This window comes from Leishmania braziliensis (genome assembly GCF_000002845.2).
Source record: "Leishmania braziliensis MHOM/BR/75/M2904 contig, possible fusion of chromosomes 20 and 34".
Taxonomy (NCBI): Eukaryota; Euglenozoa; class Kinetoplastea; order Trypanosomatida; family Trypanosomatidae; genus Leishmania; species Leishmania braziliensis.
The window spans coordinates 293,428-313,335 of record NC_017948.1 but is presented as its reverse complement, the minus strand read 5'-3'; the positions used below and the strand labels follow the sequence as shown (position 1 = coordinate 313,335).

The following is a 19,908-nucleotide window of genomic DNA, read 5'->3' as shown; positions in this document are numbered from 1 at the left end:
GCTTTCAGCCGACAGAACAAGAACACATTTGCTTGAGTTTTCTTTTGCCCTTGAGCTTGAAGCTCTGGCGACTTGGTTTACAGCACCTACTACACCACCCCACGCATGTCCTTATACCCACCAACACCAACACACACGCCTGCGCTGGGCAATGGATGCGAGGCGCACCTAGGTTAGCAGAGGGAGGGAGGGGAATTCCAATAGCAATGAAGAGAAAGAGGTGCAGGCGTTGATGGGGGCGGGGGAGGGAAAGGATGAGAGTCGAGGGATTGTGCATCTGGGGCCCCGCCTCAGGCTGTAAAGAGGAAGCTAGAGAATGGGGAGGTATGAGCGGAAGTCAGTTTGCGCATGTGCCACGCTTATGAAGGGCGATGCCGTTGCTCTCGCTGTATTTTTCGCTGTCTGAGCTGGCTGGAGGCTGTGGAGTGTTGCGGAGGTGGACTGGCAGTTGCATCGGTGCTTTTGCTTTTCAGCCGCATGGCTTCGTTTCCCTCCTTTCGCTTCTTTGTTTGGCAGTATGAAGAGCGATGACCTCTCCATCCCCTTGATGACACACACACACCACACACACGTACACACATGCCCAACAGTTGCATGCAAGGAGACGAGCTTTCCGTATGTGCGCATACGTCTGTCTCTCTGCCTGCATGTGTTTTGCTTTGCTTCTCGCAGTGAAAAGGCTGGCGGAGGACGTGAGAGGCAGAAGCAGAGACATATGCACTTATTTGTAGAGATCGATACCGACACACATACACACGCACACCCACACACACACCCACCCACACACACACACACACACGCACACAGACAACGAAAGCCTTCGAGTATTTGATGGTTAAGGCACCACAAGAGAAACACAAGGCAACGGTGGTGTGGGTCGGAGGAGTGCGATTTCTGAGGTTGGTGCGGAGGGGGGAGGGAGCGAGGGAGAATGAAGGAGGACAGTGGCGGCAGTTTTGGGGCACGTGACTTTCACCATCCTCACCTCTCCTCTTCCTCCTTACCGCGGCATGTAGGCGGGCGATATCCATGCATTCTCCGCCTGGCGACGCAGCCGTGCTTCCTCTTCTTCCTTCTGCAGTTGCTGCAACGACCAGGCTGACAGGCTTGACGGTGTGCTCATCGCTTCCAGTGATACGTGCAGCTCACGAAGCCGATCGGCTTCTGCCGCCGCTGATGCCACCAAGGATGGAGTTCCTGACGACTCGTTTAGCGTTGCCTGTGCGTCACCATTCGGTCTCCTTGCCGCCGGTGCTGCTATGACGCTTTCACGATCTAGCGCTATCACAGCAGCCAAGAGGTCGCGCGCCGTTTCCGCCGGCGACGATAGCGTCTCCTCCTCCCACGACTGCTCCATGATGACTCCCGAGAGAGAGGTAAGACTGCCTCGCTTGCCGTCATCAATAATTGTGCCATGCGCCGCTGCCGGCGTGCATCGTTTCCCCTCGCTGCGATACGGCGCACCCGCAGCCGCTGGAGAGACGGAAGGGCTTGAGGACACAGCGGTGGCGTCCTGGTCCGCCGCTGATGAAGCGAGCCTCTGCAGCGACTGCATGGCCAGGTCGACAGCCTCGTCGCTGCTGCTTCCGCTATCCGCCGCTGCTGCCGCAGTGCCAGTGGTCCCGTCCGCTGCAAGCAGTTCTCGTAGCAACGGTCCCGCTACCGCGTACGCCGCATCGCGTCGGATGCGCCGGTACGTGGCATGCATCAGCGTCTCCTGCTCTTCCGTGGTGAAGGTTGTTCTGGGAAGCGCGGCCAGCATTTCTGTTCGCTCGTTTTGTCGGATGCGCATCAGCACAAATATCACGTCCGCCATGGTGCAGCCGGCCTCATCGTTTTCCAGCATGAAGGTGACCATTTCTTTCGTCGTGCGAGGTCCCCAGCGAATGCCCTTCTCCCTGCAGAAGAGCGACATGGCGAGCTGCATGGTGCGGGAGCAGATCACTTCATGCAGCGGCTCGGCGATAGACACAGAAACTGGCGTGAATGAAGCAGGAACCACAAGGCCGCCCCTACTCCTCGCTCGCTGTTGCCATCGATTAAACAGTTCGGCAGCACCACGCAGCACTTCCCATTTGCGCGTGTGCTGGAGAGTCAGGATGTGGTAAACAAACATCGCGTGGACCGCCACTGGCATTGTGCCGTGGTGCTGGCTCATATCTTGGCAGAGGCGCCGCTGTAGCACGATACCCTTCGATGTCTGCGGCGCCTGCTGCAGGTGCTGCTGGACTGGGGTGAGAGAGGGGTGCAGCAAGCGGGCAAACACATCCGCGTCAAATGGGATCTTGTGCTCCTCCATGTAGGCGGCGTAAGCGAGTGCCTTGTCCAGCTTGCCCGCCGCCGTACAGATGTAAACCCACGCACTGTGCACCGCAGGGCTCATGTGCTGCTCCTGCTCCACCTTGCGAAAAAGCATGGAGGCAGAGGTGAAGTAGAAGTGATCCAGCGTGCAGTAGTAGGCCGCCCAGCAGAGAATATCCCGCAACACGGGCTCGGGAAGCGCAAACTGTTCCTCCGGCGGCTGCTGACGCGAGGAGAACGTAAGGCACTTCATGAAATCCTCGTAGATGACGTGCGGCATCGGCGCCTCGACGTTGCACATGACGTCCGTAAAGAGAAAGCGGTAGTCGTGCTCCATGATGATCTTCAGCGCCTCATGGTACGGGGAATGCAGCACAATCTCACGCAGTGCCTCGTACGGCGGACACCGCCAGAAGTCCTCCTTGTTGGGGAGGTAGCGCTCCACCTGGAAGGAGCTGGCGCTCTTGGTGGTGCTGCTGCTCACCTGGCGTGAAAGGTCCTGCAGCCACTGCTTCTGCAGACCCCCACTTCGCTCTGCGGCGAAAGCGCCCAAATCGTTCTCCGGGAAACCATAGGGGATGTCCGGTAGGGCAGCAGACCACTCTGCTGTTGCGCCGGGCGCTAGGCTCACTGTCTCCGCGGTGCTGCTACTGGAGATGGTGGTGCTGCTTCTAGCCGAGACGGTTGCTTTACAAGGGAACCCCGATGTCTCTGGGGAGGAGGTAGAGGATGCTCGCCGTATCTTTCTGGTCAGTGCGGATGTGTCCGTCTTAGCGGAGCGGCCGCTAAGGCAAGACGCCAACGAGCGGCGACAGCACACGACCGGCACCCAGGAGATCATCTGTAGCAGTCTGCGGTGTGTCTACGAGGGGGGGGGGAGGGGAGGGAACCCAAGAATGCCGACAGATGGTGGAGTACGCACACACACGCACACGTAAAAATACACAGCGGGCTAATGTGATGCGTGTGCAGGTGTTAGTAGTAGGCGAGAGAAGCGAAGCGAGAAGTAAAGAGGTGAGATATGATGGGTGAGGCAGTGCTGGCATCATGCTGATGAAGGGTGACGGATCCTGTGTGCTGAGCAGTGGTGGTGCCTTGCAGTCCGCTTTCTTTCGTTCCTTTTTTTTTTTTCCTTTGCCGCATGCCTGAGTCTGTACGCTAGTCGTCCACCAGCGCGACATGCTGAGTGATGTGGTGTGCGTTCTCGTCCGCGTTACCCTGCACGTGACTCTCTCTGTCCTGCTGTGCTCACCACGACTGGTGCAGTTGCATTTTCGGCTCTTCTTCATCGCCAGCCTCGTTGCAACAAAGCTGCACGTGAAGAGAGGAGAAGAGGAAAAAAACTCTCCTTTTCACCAGCCCTACCCCACCCTCTAATACCACTTCCACCCACGCTACGCACGCCGCGCGCATAGCAATGGTTAGACAGAGGAGCGAAAAGACAAGTAGTGAGGCGGGGGGGGGGTGCTTGCCGTAGTTCTGTGGAGTGAGTGAGAGAGATAGAGGGCGAAGGAAGAAGATGCGCCGGCAGCGCCACCAATGAGCATCCACACACTCTTTACGTCTGCTGTGAGGTCCAGTCTCCCCTCATTTTTGCTCTCTGCTTTCCACCCCATTCTCTCGCGCTCTCTCCTCAGCTTTTTTTTTCAGTCCGCCTCTCTCTCTCTGCCTGTCTCGTTGATTGCACCCCAAATTCGGCAGAGCAACGCAGAGGTTCTCAGGCCTACGATACGAGAAGGCACAAGCACGGCAGAGAGCGGAGACACACAAGCACACAGACCATCCATAAGGAGAGAGGGAGAGGAGTGAAGGTGTAGGAGGAGGTGGTGATGCTGGCGGTGTCACTCGAAGGCTGTTACCTCGGCTTCAGTGAAAACCCCTCGTCATGTAGGGTTGAGCAAAAAGCACACACGCACACAACACACAAAGATAAGTGCGCACGCACGGATACCCACGCGTGTGCACAGCCAGAGGGGGAATGTGGGGTGAGGCACAATATTAAAAGATGCTTCAGAAAAAAAAGAGCGAAACAGCCTCGGAAAGGTGTGGAGATCAACGAACAATTCATCGGCGAGACACACCACCTGACGTGCAATCAGGGGACACGTGGGAGAGGGAGAAGGTTGCAAGATGCAGGAGAGAGAGAGTTGACTGAGAAAGCTGTGAAGGGGGGAAAAAGAGTGGGGTGCAACCGCAAGGACACAAAAGAGAGCACACAAGCGCACTAAGGGAAACAACAACAAGAGCCCCACGCGGACAGAGCGTGCGAGGTTTATGAAGGGCGAGGCATGTGACATCACCGACAGGAAATGTCTGTAAAACGACCCCCGTATGCGCTCTCCGCTTTTCTCACTCTTCTGCACGTAGTCTAGCTGACCTTCTCTCTACCCATTCTTTGCCGCGCATCACCCTCTGGCGTCAGTGCTACTCGAGGCTCAGCACATCTGCCTTGTCAATGTCACAGGTGCGCATCTTGACCTCGAGTCGGTCGTACCACTGCACGTCGCCCTTTTCCTTGGCGTCCTTGGTCGGTGTCAGAACGAGCAGCGTCGGCACACTCGCTAGCTGCAGAGTCGGGTGCTTGCGGTAGGGATACTCCGGGTTGCCAAGATAGCCGGCGCGCTCAACTGGAAGCTGTAGGAAGATGGCGCGCTCCTCACCGTACTTGCCTTGGAGCTCTGCAAAGCGCTGTGCGACCTGCGGCTTCGCTGGGATGCAGTCCGGGCACCATGATGCCCCGGTCGTTGGGTCGGTGGAGCCGGTCAGGAAGATCATGAGAGCAAGCGGCTGCTTACTGTGTTGCTCGAGCAGCCGCTTCGTGATGACAGTGAGCTCCGCATCCAGCTTCAGCGGGTAGTGCAGAGAGAAGATCGTATGGCTGTTGGCGGCACCGACAGCTGTCTCGGCGGGGGCGTGCAGGCGAGCGAGGTACTCCTTGCGCGCCGGCTTCTCCTCCGTCTCTGGGCCGCGGTTCAGCGCGATCCACCGGGGCGCCTCCTTGAAGATGCGCAGGGTCTTGATGCACTTGCTGTGGTCTGTCGTGAAGCGATGGTACATGCCAGCTGGCAAGACGATGCAATCGCCAGGTTTCGACAGTAATCGAATCCACTTGTCGTTGGCATCGCGCACGTCAAAGTAGCCTTGTCCCTCGAGAATTAGCCGCACTTCATCGTCCTCGTGAGTGTGCTCCATAAAGTGCTGCTCCGCCAGAGCCTCAAACTTCTCGTCCCCGAGGGTGGCTGGGCTGAGGTTTACGACGTCGTAGCTGTGGTAGTTGAGCTTCTTGAGAAGCGGCTGGATGAAGCCCTCAATGTCGTCACTCACTTCTTTCGGGTCGAAGTGACGAAAGAAAACCCTCGCCTCACTAAGCGCCTCGTAGCTGCCGGGCACGTTTGGTGAGAGACGGTTCTCCTCGCGGCGATCCGCCACCTCCTCGGGGATGTACCAGCACTCTGTCATAGCGAGTGTGTATGTGATGCGTTGTCGAGTGTGTTGACTCGGGAGTAGGGAGAGGGGGCAGGGGTAAGTCGAAGGTGTTGCGGCGTCACTGGATTTGGTGAGGTGCAGAGGCGACAAAACAGAAAAGCAAGGGTAAAAAAGAGTCGGCAAGTACGCCACACACACGGAGGGAGAAGACGACGACAAAGCACCAATGGCGGCGGCGGGGGGGGGGAGGGGGTTGAGAGAGTTGGGCGAGTGTGTGTATGGAGAAATATAGAGGGGGCAAACATGTGGCATGAAACGTGGAAAGCGGGGTGACGGAGTGTGAAGGGTGCATGTTGCGAGGCGTGCGCGATGGAGGATATCGCAGGTGCCAAGCACACATGTGTTGCGCAGTGCATGACCCGAGAACTTTGTGGGGAAGGGCTGAGGGAAGGTGCTCAGCCGGAGACCGGCTCATTACAGCCCGCACCATTCCCCCGACTTCTGCACTGCATCATGAGCCATACATACACGCATGTGCTCGTGGCTCTGCTTGGACGAGGCGAAAAAAAAAGAAGAGAGACGTCCCGCAGGCTTTTCCACAAGTGATGACGGTTGATCGACTCCGCAGCCCACTTTTCGAGGATTCGTTCTGATGTTGTTGTTGTTGCTGTTTGCTTTGAGTGGTGGCTTGAGCAGCGCTGTCCTATGTGTAACACGTTGGATCCAAATTATGACGCAAGGCAAGTCAGAAGGCGCCACAAGCACTATAGCTGCTTTGCCTGCTGCTGTGTGTGGGTGTGTATGTGCATGTGTGTGCGTGCTTTTTACACACGTGTACACGTACACACAAACCTACACCCACCCCTCACACACACACACACACACACACACATGCACGCAGACGGAAATCAGTAGAATCAACCGAAAAGAGGTTGACAACAGCCACAGGAACACAGAGGGAGAGAGATGCGCACGAACGTTTTATCGGAGTAGGGGAGGGAGAGAGGGTGGTCGAGGAAAGCAGAGCGAAATTGTGTGGAGACTGGAGGGGAGGGTGTAGTTTGCCGATAGAATTCACACGACGAGAGAATATACGCTTTTGGTGTTGGTGCGTGTACGGGCCTCAGGCAAGATTGACTGCGTCAACTCAGATGAGCTGCTACAGCAAATAAAATGAAGAACAGGGAAACGTTGTGTGTGTGTGTGCGAGGGGGCGGGAAACATAAACGACCTGGAGGCTGTAATGGGAGAGAGAATGAAGGGGATATCATGTGCCTCCCCCTCGTCTGGCAGGGGTGGGTGGGCAACGCCCACCACATCCATAGATCAGCAGGTACACCCGCACACCCACATAAAATTCCTGTGCGTAGATGTGCAGGAGGACTGTGTGCGTGTGTGTGTGAGAGAGAGACAGAAAAGTAGAGGTAATCCCAGCGAAAAAATATAAGGGAGAAAACGAACCGAAAAGGAGGGGACTAAACGAGCAAAAAGCCCCGCATCCCTCATTGACGTTGTACTGCCTGAAGATGTGAGAGCAGGAGCGAAGAAAGAACGAGCGAGTCATCACCATCACAACCCAGAGAAGAGGTCTGGAAGGAAGGGGGGGGGGCGGGCGAGTGAGTGTATCGAGCCTCTCTTCCTTCGGGAGGGGGCGAGAGATGGAGCGTCGCCCTACCTCTGTGCCTTCGCCCACGAGCAAAGCAAGCAGTGCACAGGCAGCTTTCACAAACCCACGGGCACACAGAAAGAAAGAAAGGAGGAGGGCAAAGCAGAAAGTGAAGCATAGAACGACGACAACGACAGGAGAAGAAGCATCAGAGAAGGTGACAAGGGTGTGAGGGAGGGGGGAGAGGGTTTATTAGCCCCAATTGAGGAAAGAAGAATACACACACACATACATACACATACGCTCGCCGACCCCCACACGCACACACAAGCAAACCAAAGAAAATCATAAGGAGGGGAGAGGGAGAGAGGAAGGATGCAAATGAGGAGGGAGGGGGGATGATGAGGGGGGAGAAATAGCTTATCCATGTCACGGCAGCGGCGGCCTACTAGAGCATCCTACTGACAATAAGAGCGACGATAAGGAGCAAAAAAGGAAAAAAACCAACTGGAGAGAAGGGTGCTGCTACGTAAATCAACTCGAGGAGAGAGGGACAGAGGGAGAGAGAGACGTCGAAGGAACAACTAGCACGAAAGACGACACTGAGCTTTCTCAGCGACCGGTGCTGAGTCGAAGTGAGGAAGCAAAGAAAAGAGCGGAGGGAAGAAGGAAGAGAACTCATGGCACACGCAGACCACCGCGCACTCACCCTCATCATCACACTCGCCCAAGAAGCCCTCATCCGTTTTCCCCGCCTACACCGAAGGAAGGGTGTACGGAGGACTTCAAGAAGATCGCCCTTCGTGCGAGCTCAGTCGTCAGCTACCTCGTCATAACTGCCCCTCTCGCGGCTGTCGTTGCTGCTGCAGCTAGAGTTGCCACTTAACGACAAGTCGAGTACATAGTTCTGCGCGACTGAGGGGATATGGGCACCACTGCCGGTCCCGACTGCGCCAGGAATCCGTCGACCTCCGCTGCCACCAGCCATCCACACCGGCTCACCGGAGCCAGATTGAATGGGAAAGCACGCAAAATCGCCTGTCGTCACTGAAGGTGTAGCGGCGCCCGTCCTAGCTCCCTCCTCACCGGGTGGTGGTCGCCCTCCATGTGTCTGTTTCACTACATGGCACTGACTCGCCCCTCCTGCCGTGCCTTGTACCTCCGCGTTGCTTTGCGTCAGCTGGCACGAGACATTGTAGACCTCCCGCATCATACGCGCCATCCACTCCACATCCCATGAGACTTGATGGTCCAGCACCTCGGCTGCCGTCATGCGCTCTGTAGGATCGCGGTGAAACAGCCGATTAAAGAGCTCCACCAGTGAGGCGGGCAGCAGCGCATAAGATTCACCCATTACGTCGATACTGGACATTGTGATGCACAGGGTTCTTCGACTTCGGTTGCGCATGTCGGCCGCCGCGGTGTCACTCCCAGTACCCTCTGACTCCGTGAAGTACCGCGATTTCTCCTCGCTGGTTGTGGAGGTCGTGTCTGTGCGCTGTAACGCTCGATAGTCTATAGAGGTGGGCTGCTGGCTGCTGTTCTGCGCATTCTTAGTCTCGGTGGTGTCAATGGCGTTAACAGAGCTGTGCGACTTCGGCGAAGCACCTTGCTGGCGCTCAGCCGTGTCAACCTCCAAGGCACGCTTGAACGCCGTCAGTACGCGGTTCGTCGTCGCCTCGGTGTAGTGATTTGCAATGCGCAAGGACAGGCGGTTGGTGAAGGTGAGCGGCAGTGATCCTGTCCTGGGGATGGTACGGTAGAGCTCATTGAGAGCCGGCATGTGAAGCCCGTTCAGGTGACCCAGGTTGATGCCCATGATACTTGCTATTAGGCACCCAAAGGACCACAGGTCGCAGGACTCGGTGTACGGCTCCCCAAGCACTATCTCTGGCGCCATGTAGCTTACAGTCCCCTTCATATTGTGCAGCTTTCTCGACTCAGTCATCTTCGCCGCTGACCCAAAGTCCCCGAGCTTCGCCATGCCGTTTGAGAAGAGCACATTGGCCGGTTTTATGTCCCGGTGGACGATGCCGCGGCGATGCAGGTAACTCAGCGCACTGGCGATGTCGTGCACGATCATGACAGCGTCCTGAGGACGTGTAAGCTCTGGCGCCGTTATCGAGGTCTCATCGGAGCCTGGCGAGTCTGCCCTGTCGTCCACACACGCTGCCGTTTGCAGCACACCAGGGACGTCGCCCTTGCCGTCGGTGCAGCTGCCGCTGATGGAGTTGTTGTTGCTAAAGACGGTGCTGGCGCACCTGGCATTACCTGGGTATTCGGCCATCAGGCCGGCGCCGCTGTCGCTGCGGTTCTGCTGCCGCTCGGCAGCCCCAGGAATTGCTACGGACGGCTCCAGCAGATGATCCGCCAGCGTCCCATCACAGAGTTCCATGAATATGGAGTACGCGTTATCCTCCAGTCGTGTGTGAGAGAACGATACAATGTTGGGGTGTTCAAGTGCGCGCATAATGCTGACCTCGCGGTTGATGATTTCAAGTTGCCGTAGCTTCATGCTCTTCAGGAAGATACGCTTCATCGCCAGCTTGCCTCGCGACACGTACATCATTACCTCGAAGACGTCGCCAAAGGCACCGCTGCCGATATGACTGTGAATCTGGAACGACTGGTCCTTCCGCACACTTATCATTGAGTGCATGAGTTGGCGGCGACGGATCAGCTGCTGCACCTCTTCAAGCACGCTTCGCGAGAGTAGCCCCTCGAGGAGGTTATCGGCGTGCATGACGACCATCTCGTCTGTCATGACGTTATCAGTGTTCATCGCCGGTGCGTGCACGTCAGGCCTAGTTGAGATGAAGAAGGCGACGACGGTTGCCTCGACGGCGTGTTTGACGAGCAGATCGTGAATTTCCGCGCTAATGAGAGAGTCTGTCCACTCAACAATCACGACGTCAAAGAGCTGCATCCCGGAGCGGGCGTACCGCAGCATCTTCGCCGCGCTCGTGGCGAAGGTGGCACAGTGTCCGTAGATGCCTAATACCTCCTCTACTTCTGGGTAGGCACGGGTCGCGTAGACAAGCACGTGCAGGTTGTTGCGCGTCGTTGGATCAGCCGCCTCCCCTTCCCCCCAAACGTCGCGCATAGCGGCGTGTGCGCCAGGATTGGGGTCCTCGGCAGCTGGCGCTGCCACCACAGCGGCGGTGGTGCCAGTCGACACGAAACCACGATCACAAACGCTTCGTAGTTGCGTACTGACGCGATGCCTCAGATCCTTCAGTTGCTGTGGGCGGCTGACTAGGCCAAAGATATCCATGAAGCTGTCGGCGAACGAGTCGTCGACCTCATCGCGTAGACTGGAGTTGCCGCCGACGCCGCTGGAGGCATGCCAATCACCCCCTGCACCCAGCCCGACCCTCGCAGCCGCTAGTGTGGCCACGCTGCCCGAGCTGTCGCTGCTTCTGCGCCCTCCCTTGTCACTCGACAGCCCTGCTGGCTTTGCCTCCGGCGACGTTGGCTGCGCCGCGGCCGTGTCGGTAAGAGTGGTGGATAAAGTACTGGGCAATGCGACGTGTGTCAAGGTGCCGGTGACCATCACTGACTTGGGTACTTCCGCCGAGAGTGATCCCGAGCATGAGTACTGCTGAATGCAGAGCTCGGCATCGGGAGCCTTAGTGGTGAGGGGTCTCAGCACCGCCGCAGAGGCGCCCGTCTTTTTCACCACTTCTTTGTCTCCCATACTGCTCGCCGCCGCGCTGTCCTCTTCATGTTCGTCACTTTCCTTTTCCAGAGCGGTGCTGAAGTCGCCAAAGGCAGCGGCCGCACTGTTGGAGAGCGTGTAGCCAAGTAGCTCAGTCACGCCAGACTTCTGCGTACAGACGCTGAAGAGACCCTGCGTTTCGCTGCTGCGAGTGCTGATCAGATCTGTGTGGCTGCTGTTGCCAACAGCGAGGGGCGTTGTGCAGGAGAGAATGGGGTGCGAGACAGACAGTTGCTCCTGCGCTGATGGAGTGCCGCTGAGGCTGCTACGCATGGTTCTCTCCGCCCAGCCCTTTGCGGTAACTGATGTGCTTGACTCCCTGATTGCACAAGAGGCACTGAGGATATTGCTGCTCTGACTCACTGGTGGCGACTCCGACCCTGCGCTCCAGCTTTGTCCCATTGAAGGCTCCACATGAAGCGGTGTCTGTTGCAGCTCTTGGGAGGAAGTGACTGGTGACTGTGATACCGCGGTATGGGTAGACGACTCGATGGCATGGTGACGGGAATGCGGAGTGAGGTTGACCTGCGGGTGGTGGCGTTGTGGTGGTGAGCACACGACCACCATGGTCATGGCTCCCGCCGTATTCGGCGTGGTGCGGGTCTCACTTACCGCAGTGGTGTCTGTGCTGCTCCGTCGCAGCTGTGGTGTCACCTCCATCGATGCCATCTCTGTGTTCGTGCCCGAGTGTACCGTGAGTCGCTCTTTTTCAGTTTTCAGTACGGCAGCGGTGCTTTTCTGCTTTCCCTCTGCAGTGGCAATAGTGCAGGCTAGCAGCACCGCGGGCAGCTGCAGGCCTCTCCCTTTCTTGGGTAGACTTGTGCCACTTACGGTGAGGTCGCTGAAGGACGCCGCCCCCCGGAGTGTGTCGCCTTCGTTCGGATGCTCCGTGCGTTTCCCAACACTGCCAGAGAGTCGTCTCTTACCGTCCTCCATGCCCCTCATTGCGTCTCCACGTGCTGCTGCTTCCACGATGGTATGAGGAAAATGTTCATCCCCTCTGTCATCCGCAGTAGCCATCGACAGTATCGACGACCTTCTGTAGGTGCTGTGGTGTGTCCCGGCTGTGGGTGAGAGGTCCATCAGCAGCTGTAAGGGGTCGGCGTGATGCTGTGAAAGCGTTGCAGCTCCCGATGCTGCCGCCGCGCTGCCACGCTGCGGCGTGGCAGCAACGCCCTCAGCCTTCGGAAGCACCTCTGTGCTGGCCACACTCAGCATGTCAGCCGCCGGGAAATTGCCTTCGCTGCTGCTGGTGCTGCCGTGCTGTGTGAATGAGAAACTCGACGTATTCGCAGCCACCAGCTGCGACAGCCGCAGGCTAACCGCACCTACACTGACCGTTGCGCGTTCGCCACGCGAGCGTGTACTGAGTGAGGACATCATCTCGTTGGTGACCACACTCGTAACTGGCACGACGGTGCTGGGTGTAGCAGTGGCCGAGCTGCTGTTCCCCATGCTGGGAGCGCTCGTGTGCTCTGGGCTGGCGTCCTTCGAGCTGGTCACCGTCCACCCGTGGCTCTTCGCCGACCCAGAAGACGCCGCGGCAGCAAAAGGAATGCTGGCCGATGCCTGAAGGGCAGGCGGACGTAGCGGCAACGCTATCGACGCCACCAGTCCGGCTGCTAGTGCGGAGGCCTCAGCCGAAGTGTTGGTAACCGACGCATTTTCCGCTGCTTCCATCGCCACCGCTGTCCCTGATCCCTTACTTGCCAGTGCTACTTCCGCTCTTGTTGGGTTCGTCTCGGTTGCACTGCCATTGGCGCTGGCACGCGTCAACTTGCTCAGTGAAGACTGGGATACGTTTGTGGGCGACGCTAATGGCGAAATCACGACACTCCTGCCGCGGACGCCTTCCAGGTAAGGGCGTGCTGCAATGTCATACCGCAGGGGAATAATCTGCGGCGACGGCTGCGCTGCCTCGGCGGCGGCTTCCTCGGTCACCATGTTTACCAGGTTGGCACCGAACACCGAGAGCCCACGATACTTGGAGAGCTGCACATTGCCCAGCTGACTCAGCAGCTCCAGCCGCTGCGGAGTGGTAAAGGGGATTTGGACTTGCGCCTCGTACGTGTCTGCGCGGATGTGAATGGCACCATCGCACATGGCCAAGCTTTCCTGCACGTCTCGGGATAGGTAGTCGGAGCTTGGTACATTGTGTGGGGGGCGGCGATGAGGGTGATGCTGCTGTGCGGTTTTCGAAGCCGATCCCACCCCTGAATAGGCCCACAACAGCGACTGCTTTCCGCTACTGGTGCGGTTGCTGGACAGCGACCTAGACGAGTTCTCGGTGGCAGACTCGACAACCCCGTTGCAACCTTTCGCTTCTTCAATGCTTGCGTGTTGCTGCGATAGTGCATTGTCGCCTTCCTCAGCCGTGTTCTGTTGCACTTCAAGCGCCCGCGCTTCTGAGAACGCCGGGTCGGGCGTGTGGCTCGTCTCTGAGGTACTGCTTGTAACACTGCTCGAGTTATTGTCCTCTCGTGCGACATCCACGGTGCCGCTGTTCGTTGTCGCCGCAAGGCTGCTCGGGCGAGAAAGAGCCACAGATTTCATCCAATCACCATCTGCGACCTGCGCTGCGGCCACCCCAAGCGTCTCGAAATGGCCATTGGGCTGCACCGAGCAGCCTGCACTCACCACTGCTGGTACCGTTGCGGCCATCGTCGCCGCCGCCGCATGCGAGGTCACTGCGATCCGTTGAACCTCAGCGATCGGGGGGTTGGGAGATAAGGGAAGATTCTTCGCCTGCTGCTGCTCCTGCACTGGGTGAGAATTGTAGGGCCAGGGAACCGAGTGCCGCAAGGGGCCGTGACGTGGCTGACACGGTGCGGCATGAGAGGCGCGAGACGGCTGCAAGCCGCGCAGCGGCGTCGCCGACCGGGTTTCCTTGCTGCCACCTGAAAGTGACTGCAGTGGATCCCACGGAAGCGACGACGCAGTGACCCCGGCGTCGAGTGAGGACGCGGCCGTAGTGGTCACTGTCGCGATTGTCGGAATGACTCTGCTACAGGAGTTTGTGAAGGGACCGCTGCTGCTGCTGCTGCTTCGGCTGGCTAGCAAGTCACAGAAGCTACTGTCAAGCGTGGGGATGGCAGGAGAGAGGGCCTCCCTCGACTCCTCGTAGCTGAGCAGGTCATTGAGATCCTTCAATCTCAACCCCAGAAGCTCCAAGATCTTCTGCTGCTGTGGGGACGTGGTAGATTTTGATGAGGGTAATGAGTTCACAAGGACAGGCGCGGAGGGTTGTGCCTTACTCGCGCTCGGCAAAGCTGCGGCTAGATTCCGGCCAGCCGCGCCAGCCTCTACTGTTGTAATGAGGCTTCTGTCGCCTCTATCAGCATTCACGTGAGTCCCTCTCCAGCTCACGCTTACATTGTGACTGGCCGGACTAGTGCTGCAGCTACCGCTGTCAGTGCCACTGCTCCTGATGCAGCCACTGGTGCGCATCAGCACCTCCACAGGGACTATGTCGATGACCAGCTGCGTCTTAAGGCGCATGTTTAGGATGCATGCCACCTGCGTGACGCCGCAGCGGTACTGAAACCGCAGGACGTGTTGCACAAACATCATAAAGGCAAATGAGTTGAAAATGATGGTGTGTGGCAGTCGTGGCGACACGAGCACCGCCACGATGCTGCGCTGAGACAGCAGCCGGTCAGCTAGCTTGTGTGTCATGATGTGGTCCACCTCGTTGCACCGCTGCCACGGCGCGCCCGGCGCATTGCCAAGTTGCTGCGTAACGCTGGTCTCCATGGAGTTCACCCAGCTTGAGGGCTGCTGCTGGTGCCGGGCGCCCGTCATGGCACCGGGGAGGGCGCGCTGAGGGGGACTTTGTCCGCCAAAGTCTGCGGCGTCGCCGCCGCCCACTGGGCTGAGATGACCACCACAGTTCAGCGAGTGGTACATAGGAGAGGCATAGGAGTTAAGCGGGCTCACAGAGAACGGTGATAACCGATGCGAGCCTCGGCGAGCCCATGCTGACGGCGTTGCAACTCCTACTAACGCCGCAACCTGCGCGGACCGACTCTTGTGCCTATGCTTCTGTGCGTCGCGTGCTTGCTGGGCCAGCTCGACGACGGTCTCCCCGCTGTGCACTTCCTGTGTCGCACACCACGGTGCTGACCGCGCCACTGCGGGGATGAGAGCTGTTGTGGAAGCCACCGTTGACTGTAGGTGTGGAGACTCCGACAACGAAGCACAGCCGCTGTCGGGCGAGCATAGCGGCTGATAGAGTGGACAGAACGTGCGCGATCGCGTGCCATTGAGAAGGGCAATGGTTGCATTCGCCGCCGAGAGTGGAGCAGAGAGGAGGTTGCATTTTTGGGAAACGCGACCCGACGCTGGTTGGCGCACTGGAGATAGAGACTCCAAATCAGTTATGGCGCTGCCCGTGAACTGCGCCACCGTGCGAGTCGCATCCTTATCATAAAGGCTAACAGGTGATCTTTGCTGGCGTTGGCGGCTCAGCAGGTAGCGTTGCTTCGGCGGTGGCTGACGGGCATTCGGTGTTGTCTTCTGCGACAGCAGCGAGCTGAGGTGGTGGTGTGGGGCTTCCTCTGGTTTGTATGGCTGTGCGAAGGGCTGCTCTCGTGCTCCTCCTGCTACTGTGGCCGCTAAAAGCGCTGCGCAAGCGGGTTCGATGGCGCCGTACAGGCAGTCCAATGAAGCACTCGTCGGCTGCGCAAGATTTACATGGAAGAGTGGGTAGCTCAGATCGAACAGGCTGTTTTGGTTGGTGTGCTGCGAGGTACTTTGCATCGCCGAGGCGCCGTCACTGTTGGAAGAGGGTGTCTCAGAACTGCCAAAGGCGAGCCGCACGCCGGGCGCCGGAGACCCAGGATACCCACTCGTGCGTGAAGCGGTCCGGTTAATAGAGCGCTCCGCGCTGCTGTTCGGAAGGGGTCGCCGGGTCTGCGCCACCGGGAGTAGGAAGGCCTGTTGGCTGCGGCTCACATACTGCTCCCGAAGCGCATGCGGGGTGCCGGTGCCGAAAGGGTTGACACGAGCCGTTGCAGTGGCAGCGTCAGGCAATGGTAAGCAAGGTGATCGCTGCGGTGATGGCGGTAGCGGCTGTGAGCTGCGCACGTGCGGTGCTTCTGTAGGTGGCAGCTCAAAGACGGCCGTAAGCCGACGATCGAGGAAGGTCGTTATCGGACGAACTCCCGGCAGCTTTGCATCACCAGCTGCTCTATTGCTACTCTCTAGTCGCTGAAGGATGTAAATCGCCACGTACCGACTATGCCGCTGCTGCTGCTGCTGCTGCTTCTGCTGCTGGATTGGCGACGGCGACGTTCCACTGCTCAGGTTGGGCCCGAGGGGAGGGGAGGTGCTCGCCGCTGCTAATGGCATCGGAGTTCGTCGCTCGCATTGCTCTACCGCGGTGACCTCCTCGCTGTTTGTCAGCCTCGACGATGGGCCGTCTGCGCTGGGGTGTAATAGTTTCTTTGGAGCTGGCAAGTGAGGTTGAGTATGCTGAGTGGTGGAACGCAGCGACTGCCTCCACGTAGTCGACGATGAGTCCATCAGAGACCTCTTCGCGTTTGTCGCCAAGGGGATGGCAGCTGGCATTATCGCTGACGCCGCTGTGAGGGGGGGCGACGACAGCGTACGCTTGCCTTCCATGCTGGTTCGCTGCGATATTTTCGGTTGGTACGACGGCACTGCAAGCGCCGCGTAGTACGCGGAGGTGCGCTCGCAGTAGAGAATGATGTAGTTGTAGTGGGACAGAGCGAGAAGCTCGTCTGGGTTTTTCACCTCCCGCCATCCTGGCTGCCGCAGCGCGTTGGATGACGACTGTTCATGCTTCTTGGGCCCCTTCTCATCGCCTTCGTCGTTGCTATTCATTTCTTTTGCCTCACGGTGTGCTGCTCGCGATGACGAGGATGACGTGATAGTGAACAGTGAGGCGAGCGCGATTGGCACTGATGCCAAATCGGTTGCCGCTGCAGTGACGAAGGGGCTATTGCTGCCGCTGGAGGCATTCGGGGGAAGAGTCAGCGCGAAGCAGGAGAACAGGTTATCGAATGTACCCGCCGTCACTTCCTCCACGTCGCTATAGCCCAGCATGCTCACAGCAGCGTCGTTGGCGTATACAAGCGGCCAGGCACGTGGCGGCGTCGCGCTATCGCTGGTGAGTTGTTCCTGCGGGAATGCGCCGTGTGCAGGAGTGAGGTTTCCAGTCACGATTGCAGCGGTAGTGGTGGCGTTGGCGATGTCGCTATATGAAGATAAAGGCACACGGTCGATCAAGGCCTGGGATATCGACCCCGGTATATTCGACGCGTGCGTCGAGTTCGTCTCTGGGTCGCCTTCGTCATCGGCACTGACGTCGCTCACGTCCCCACTTGCCACCGTAGCGGTGGACTGGTGGTGGGCTCCACGGCAGCCCTCGGTCATCTTGTTCTCTTGGATGTCAAAGACGGTCGTACTTTCAACCTGAGGCTGTGGAAAGTCAGCATGATGGGGTGAGCCTGACGATGTCCAATGGTAGGGCGGCAGTCCCAGAGAGAGGGGTAAGGTGCGCTGCTGTGCTCTGGAGTCTGCGTCCTCTGTCGTGGTGTACGCCGTAGGGGTGCTAATTTGGTTGGCTGCTGGGGAGTTCGCTGGGGCTACGTTGATCGTCGTGGCCGCGGCGATGTGCGTCCCCGAATTCTCCACTATGAGCACGGGGCACATGACCTCTGCAAACGGGCAGCTGCACAGCGCCTGCGCCATGAGCAGCAGTGAGGGCTTCAGCCGCGCCATGACGTCGGCAGGGGGTTGCTGTTGCTGCGGTTGCTGGGGTGTAGCCGATTCCTGTGGAGAGGTTGCAGGGGGTACAAAGGGCGCACCCACCTCTCCGATGAACGGCACTGACACGCCTATCTGACTGGTTAGCAGCGGCGGCGAACGCGTGTCCGAGCCATGCCGCGAGAAGAGCAAAGACAACGGTGACATTACATCAGTCGCCACAGCGGCGCTGTCGTCACTCCACTTGTTATTGCAGCCAAGCGGCATCGCCAGAGGGGATGTGGTGCTCAGCAGGAGAGGAGCCGAGGAGGCGCACGAGACACCGAGATTGCTGTTCCGCCGCCGGTAGAGGTCGTGGTAGAAAGCGACGGAGCCACGATTGGTGGGGCACAACACTGAGATAGTCGCTTTATTCGTCGAGCGCTCTGACCGCTTCTCCAGAAGCGCCTCCACCGCCGGCGCCATGTTTACCTCGGCCGCGGCACTTGACCCACTCACTGGCGTGACGACGCTAAGTGTGAAGGGTAAGGGAGACCCTGGCAAGGCGAGGGGCGCTCTAGTAGGAGGCGTCAGCGGTTTTGCAGAAGGCGCAATGAAGGGCTCTGCTGCAGCAGCGGCTGGCGGCGGCGGCGAGGAAACAGCAGTCGCCACCGCACCACACAGCGAGACCGGACGAACCGATCCCCACTTTTGCCAATTGTTGTTGCATGCGAGCACACTTGTGCCTCCCGGTTCGCTTTTCGCGCTGCTCGTCCCAAGCGATGGAGAGGGTGATTGCATTGGCGACGCAGACTCCGCTGCGGTGGTTATTGCCGCCACGACTGTCACGTTCTTCACCAGATGAGGGACGCTGCCGGCTTGAACTGTGCTACCGTTGCCGTTCATCACTGCTTGCTCAGCTGTCAGCGATTTCAGTGTCTCCTCCGTGGCGCAAGTCGCGCTGCCCTTCGGCGACTGCGATGAAGAGCCCACCTTCACGGAGTCGCCCTGCATGGAGGATATGGGAAGGCACACGCAGAGAGAGAGGAGTGCAGGAGCAGCAGAAAGGACGAGCTCTGTGCGACGTGCCGGCCGTGCAGGGCAATGCGTGAATGTGAGTGTACGCGAGAGAGACTCTGGAGGAGGAGAAAGCAAGGGGAGGATAACTGGTGTACTTGCGTGCGGTTGCGTTAGATTGCAGAGAGATCCGTTACCTCACAGTGTATACAACCGAAAAAGAGATCAACGGCACCCAAACCACGTATGCGCAGATACCCACACAAGAGGAAGAGGGAGGAAGACAACGATGACAGCAGCAGTCGAACGAAGAAACGGCGGACTGACTCTCACCGCACTTGGTTGACTCAGAAGAGATAATAAAGGCGACAGAAACGAATGCAAGGCAAGGCAGTCGAACAAAGTGACGAGTGCGGACACTGCCCCCCCCTCCCCCCCCAATCAGAGGTGAGGAGCGGAAAAGCGTCAATGAAGAGAGAACACACACACGCCCCCCCCCCCCCCCCCACACACACACACACACAACGCCCACACACACCTGAACAACAAAAGCCAAAAGGAAAACAGAGAAGATGCAGAAAAAAACAAGAAAATCACTGAGAAAAAATTGACAGCGAGAGAGAGAGGGAGAGAGGGAGACTGCGGAAATAGACGAGAACAGGACGGAGTGGCCACAAGAGGAGAGAGAACAAGGAGAGATTCAGATGGCGGAAAGCTCGTGAAGACGATGGAAAACGCGCGCACGGGGTGGAGTGGGGGTGCAGATGGGCAGAGAAAGAGGGGGAAACACACCCACACAAGCAGCAAGAAAAAAGACTCCAAACACACTCATTCACACACCATAACGGGAGGTCAATTCCAAGGACGCCGGTGAGAGGCACGCACGCGTACGTGGGTGTTGTGAAGCGCAGTAACGCAACTTTTTCTCCTTTGCGTGAGCTAGAAGAGAGAGAAGGTGACGGGTCTAGATATCCCTTTTCGTTCGCAAACTGTAAGCTTGTGTGTGTGTTATGTGTGTATCAAGAAACAGTGCGCCGTGTACTTGCGCGTGTGCGCGCGAGAAAGTGATACACCCGTCGTTTCCTTCTTGTCTTTGCGAAGATGAGCTTTCTCTCCGTGGCTGATTGTGAAG

At 58.2% G+C, this 19,908-nt stretch overlaps 3 protein-coding genes across 3 annotated transcripts; all 3 read right to left on the bottom strand.

The window, feature by feature from the left end:
- Nucleotides 1–1,000: 1,000 nt before the first annotated feature.
- On the bottom strand, nt 1,001–2,638 carry LBRM_20_5160 (conserved hypothetical protein; the record flags this gene model as incomplete). Its single annotated transcript, XM_003723017.1, has 1 exon — nt 1,001–2,638. The coding sequence occupies one exon, from the start codon at nt 2,636–2,638 to the stop codon at nt 1,001–1,003; it is 1,638 nt and encodes a 545-aa protein (XP_003723065.1).
- Nucleotides 2,639–4,725: 2,087 nt separating this feature from the next.
- LBRM_20_5150 (conserved hypothetical protein) lies at nt 4,726–5,760 on the bottom strand (the record flags this gene model as incomplete). Its single annotated transcript, XM_003723016.1, has 1 exon — nt 4,726–5,760. The coding sequence occupies one exon, from the start codon at nt 5,758–5,760 to the stop codon at nt 4,726–4,728; it is 1,035 nt and encodes a 344-aa protein (XP_003723064.1).
- A 2,384-nt stretch (nt 5,761–8,144) lies between these two features.
- Nucleotides 8,145–18,773, bottom strand: LBRM_20_5140 (putative protein kinase; the record flags this gene model as incomplete). Its single annotated transcript, XM_003723015.1, has 1 exon — nt 8,145–18,773. One exon carries the CDS (start codon nt 18,771–18,773, stop codon nt 8,145–8,147), a length of 10,629 nt encoding a protein of 3,542 aa, XP_003723063.1.
- Between the last annotated feature and the right edge of the window lie 1,135 nt (nt 18,774–19,908).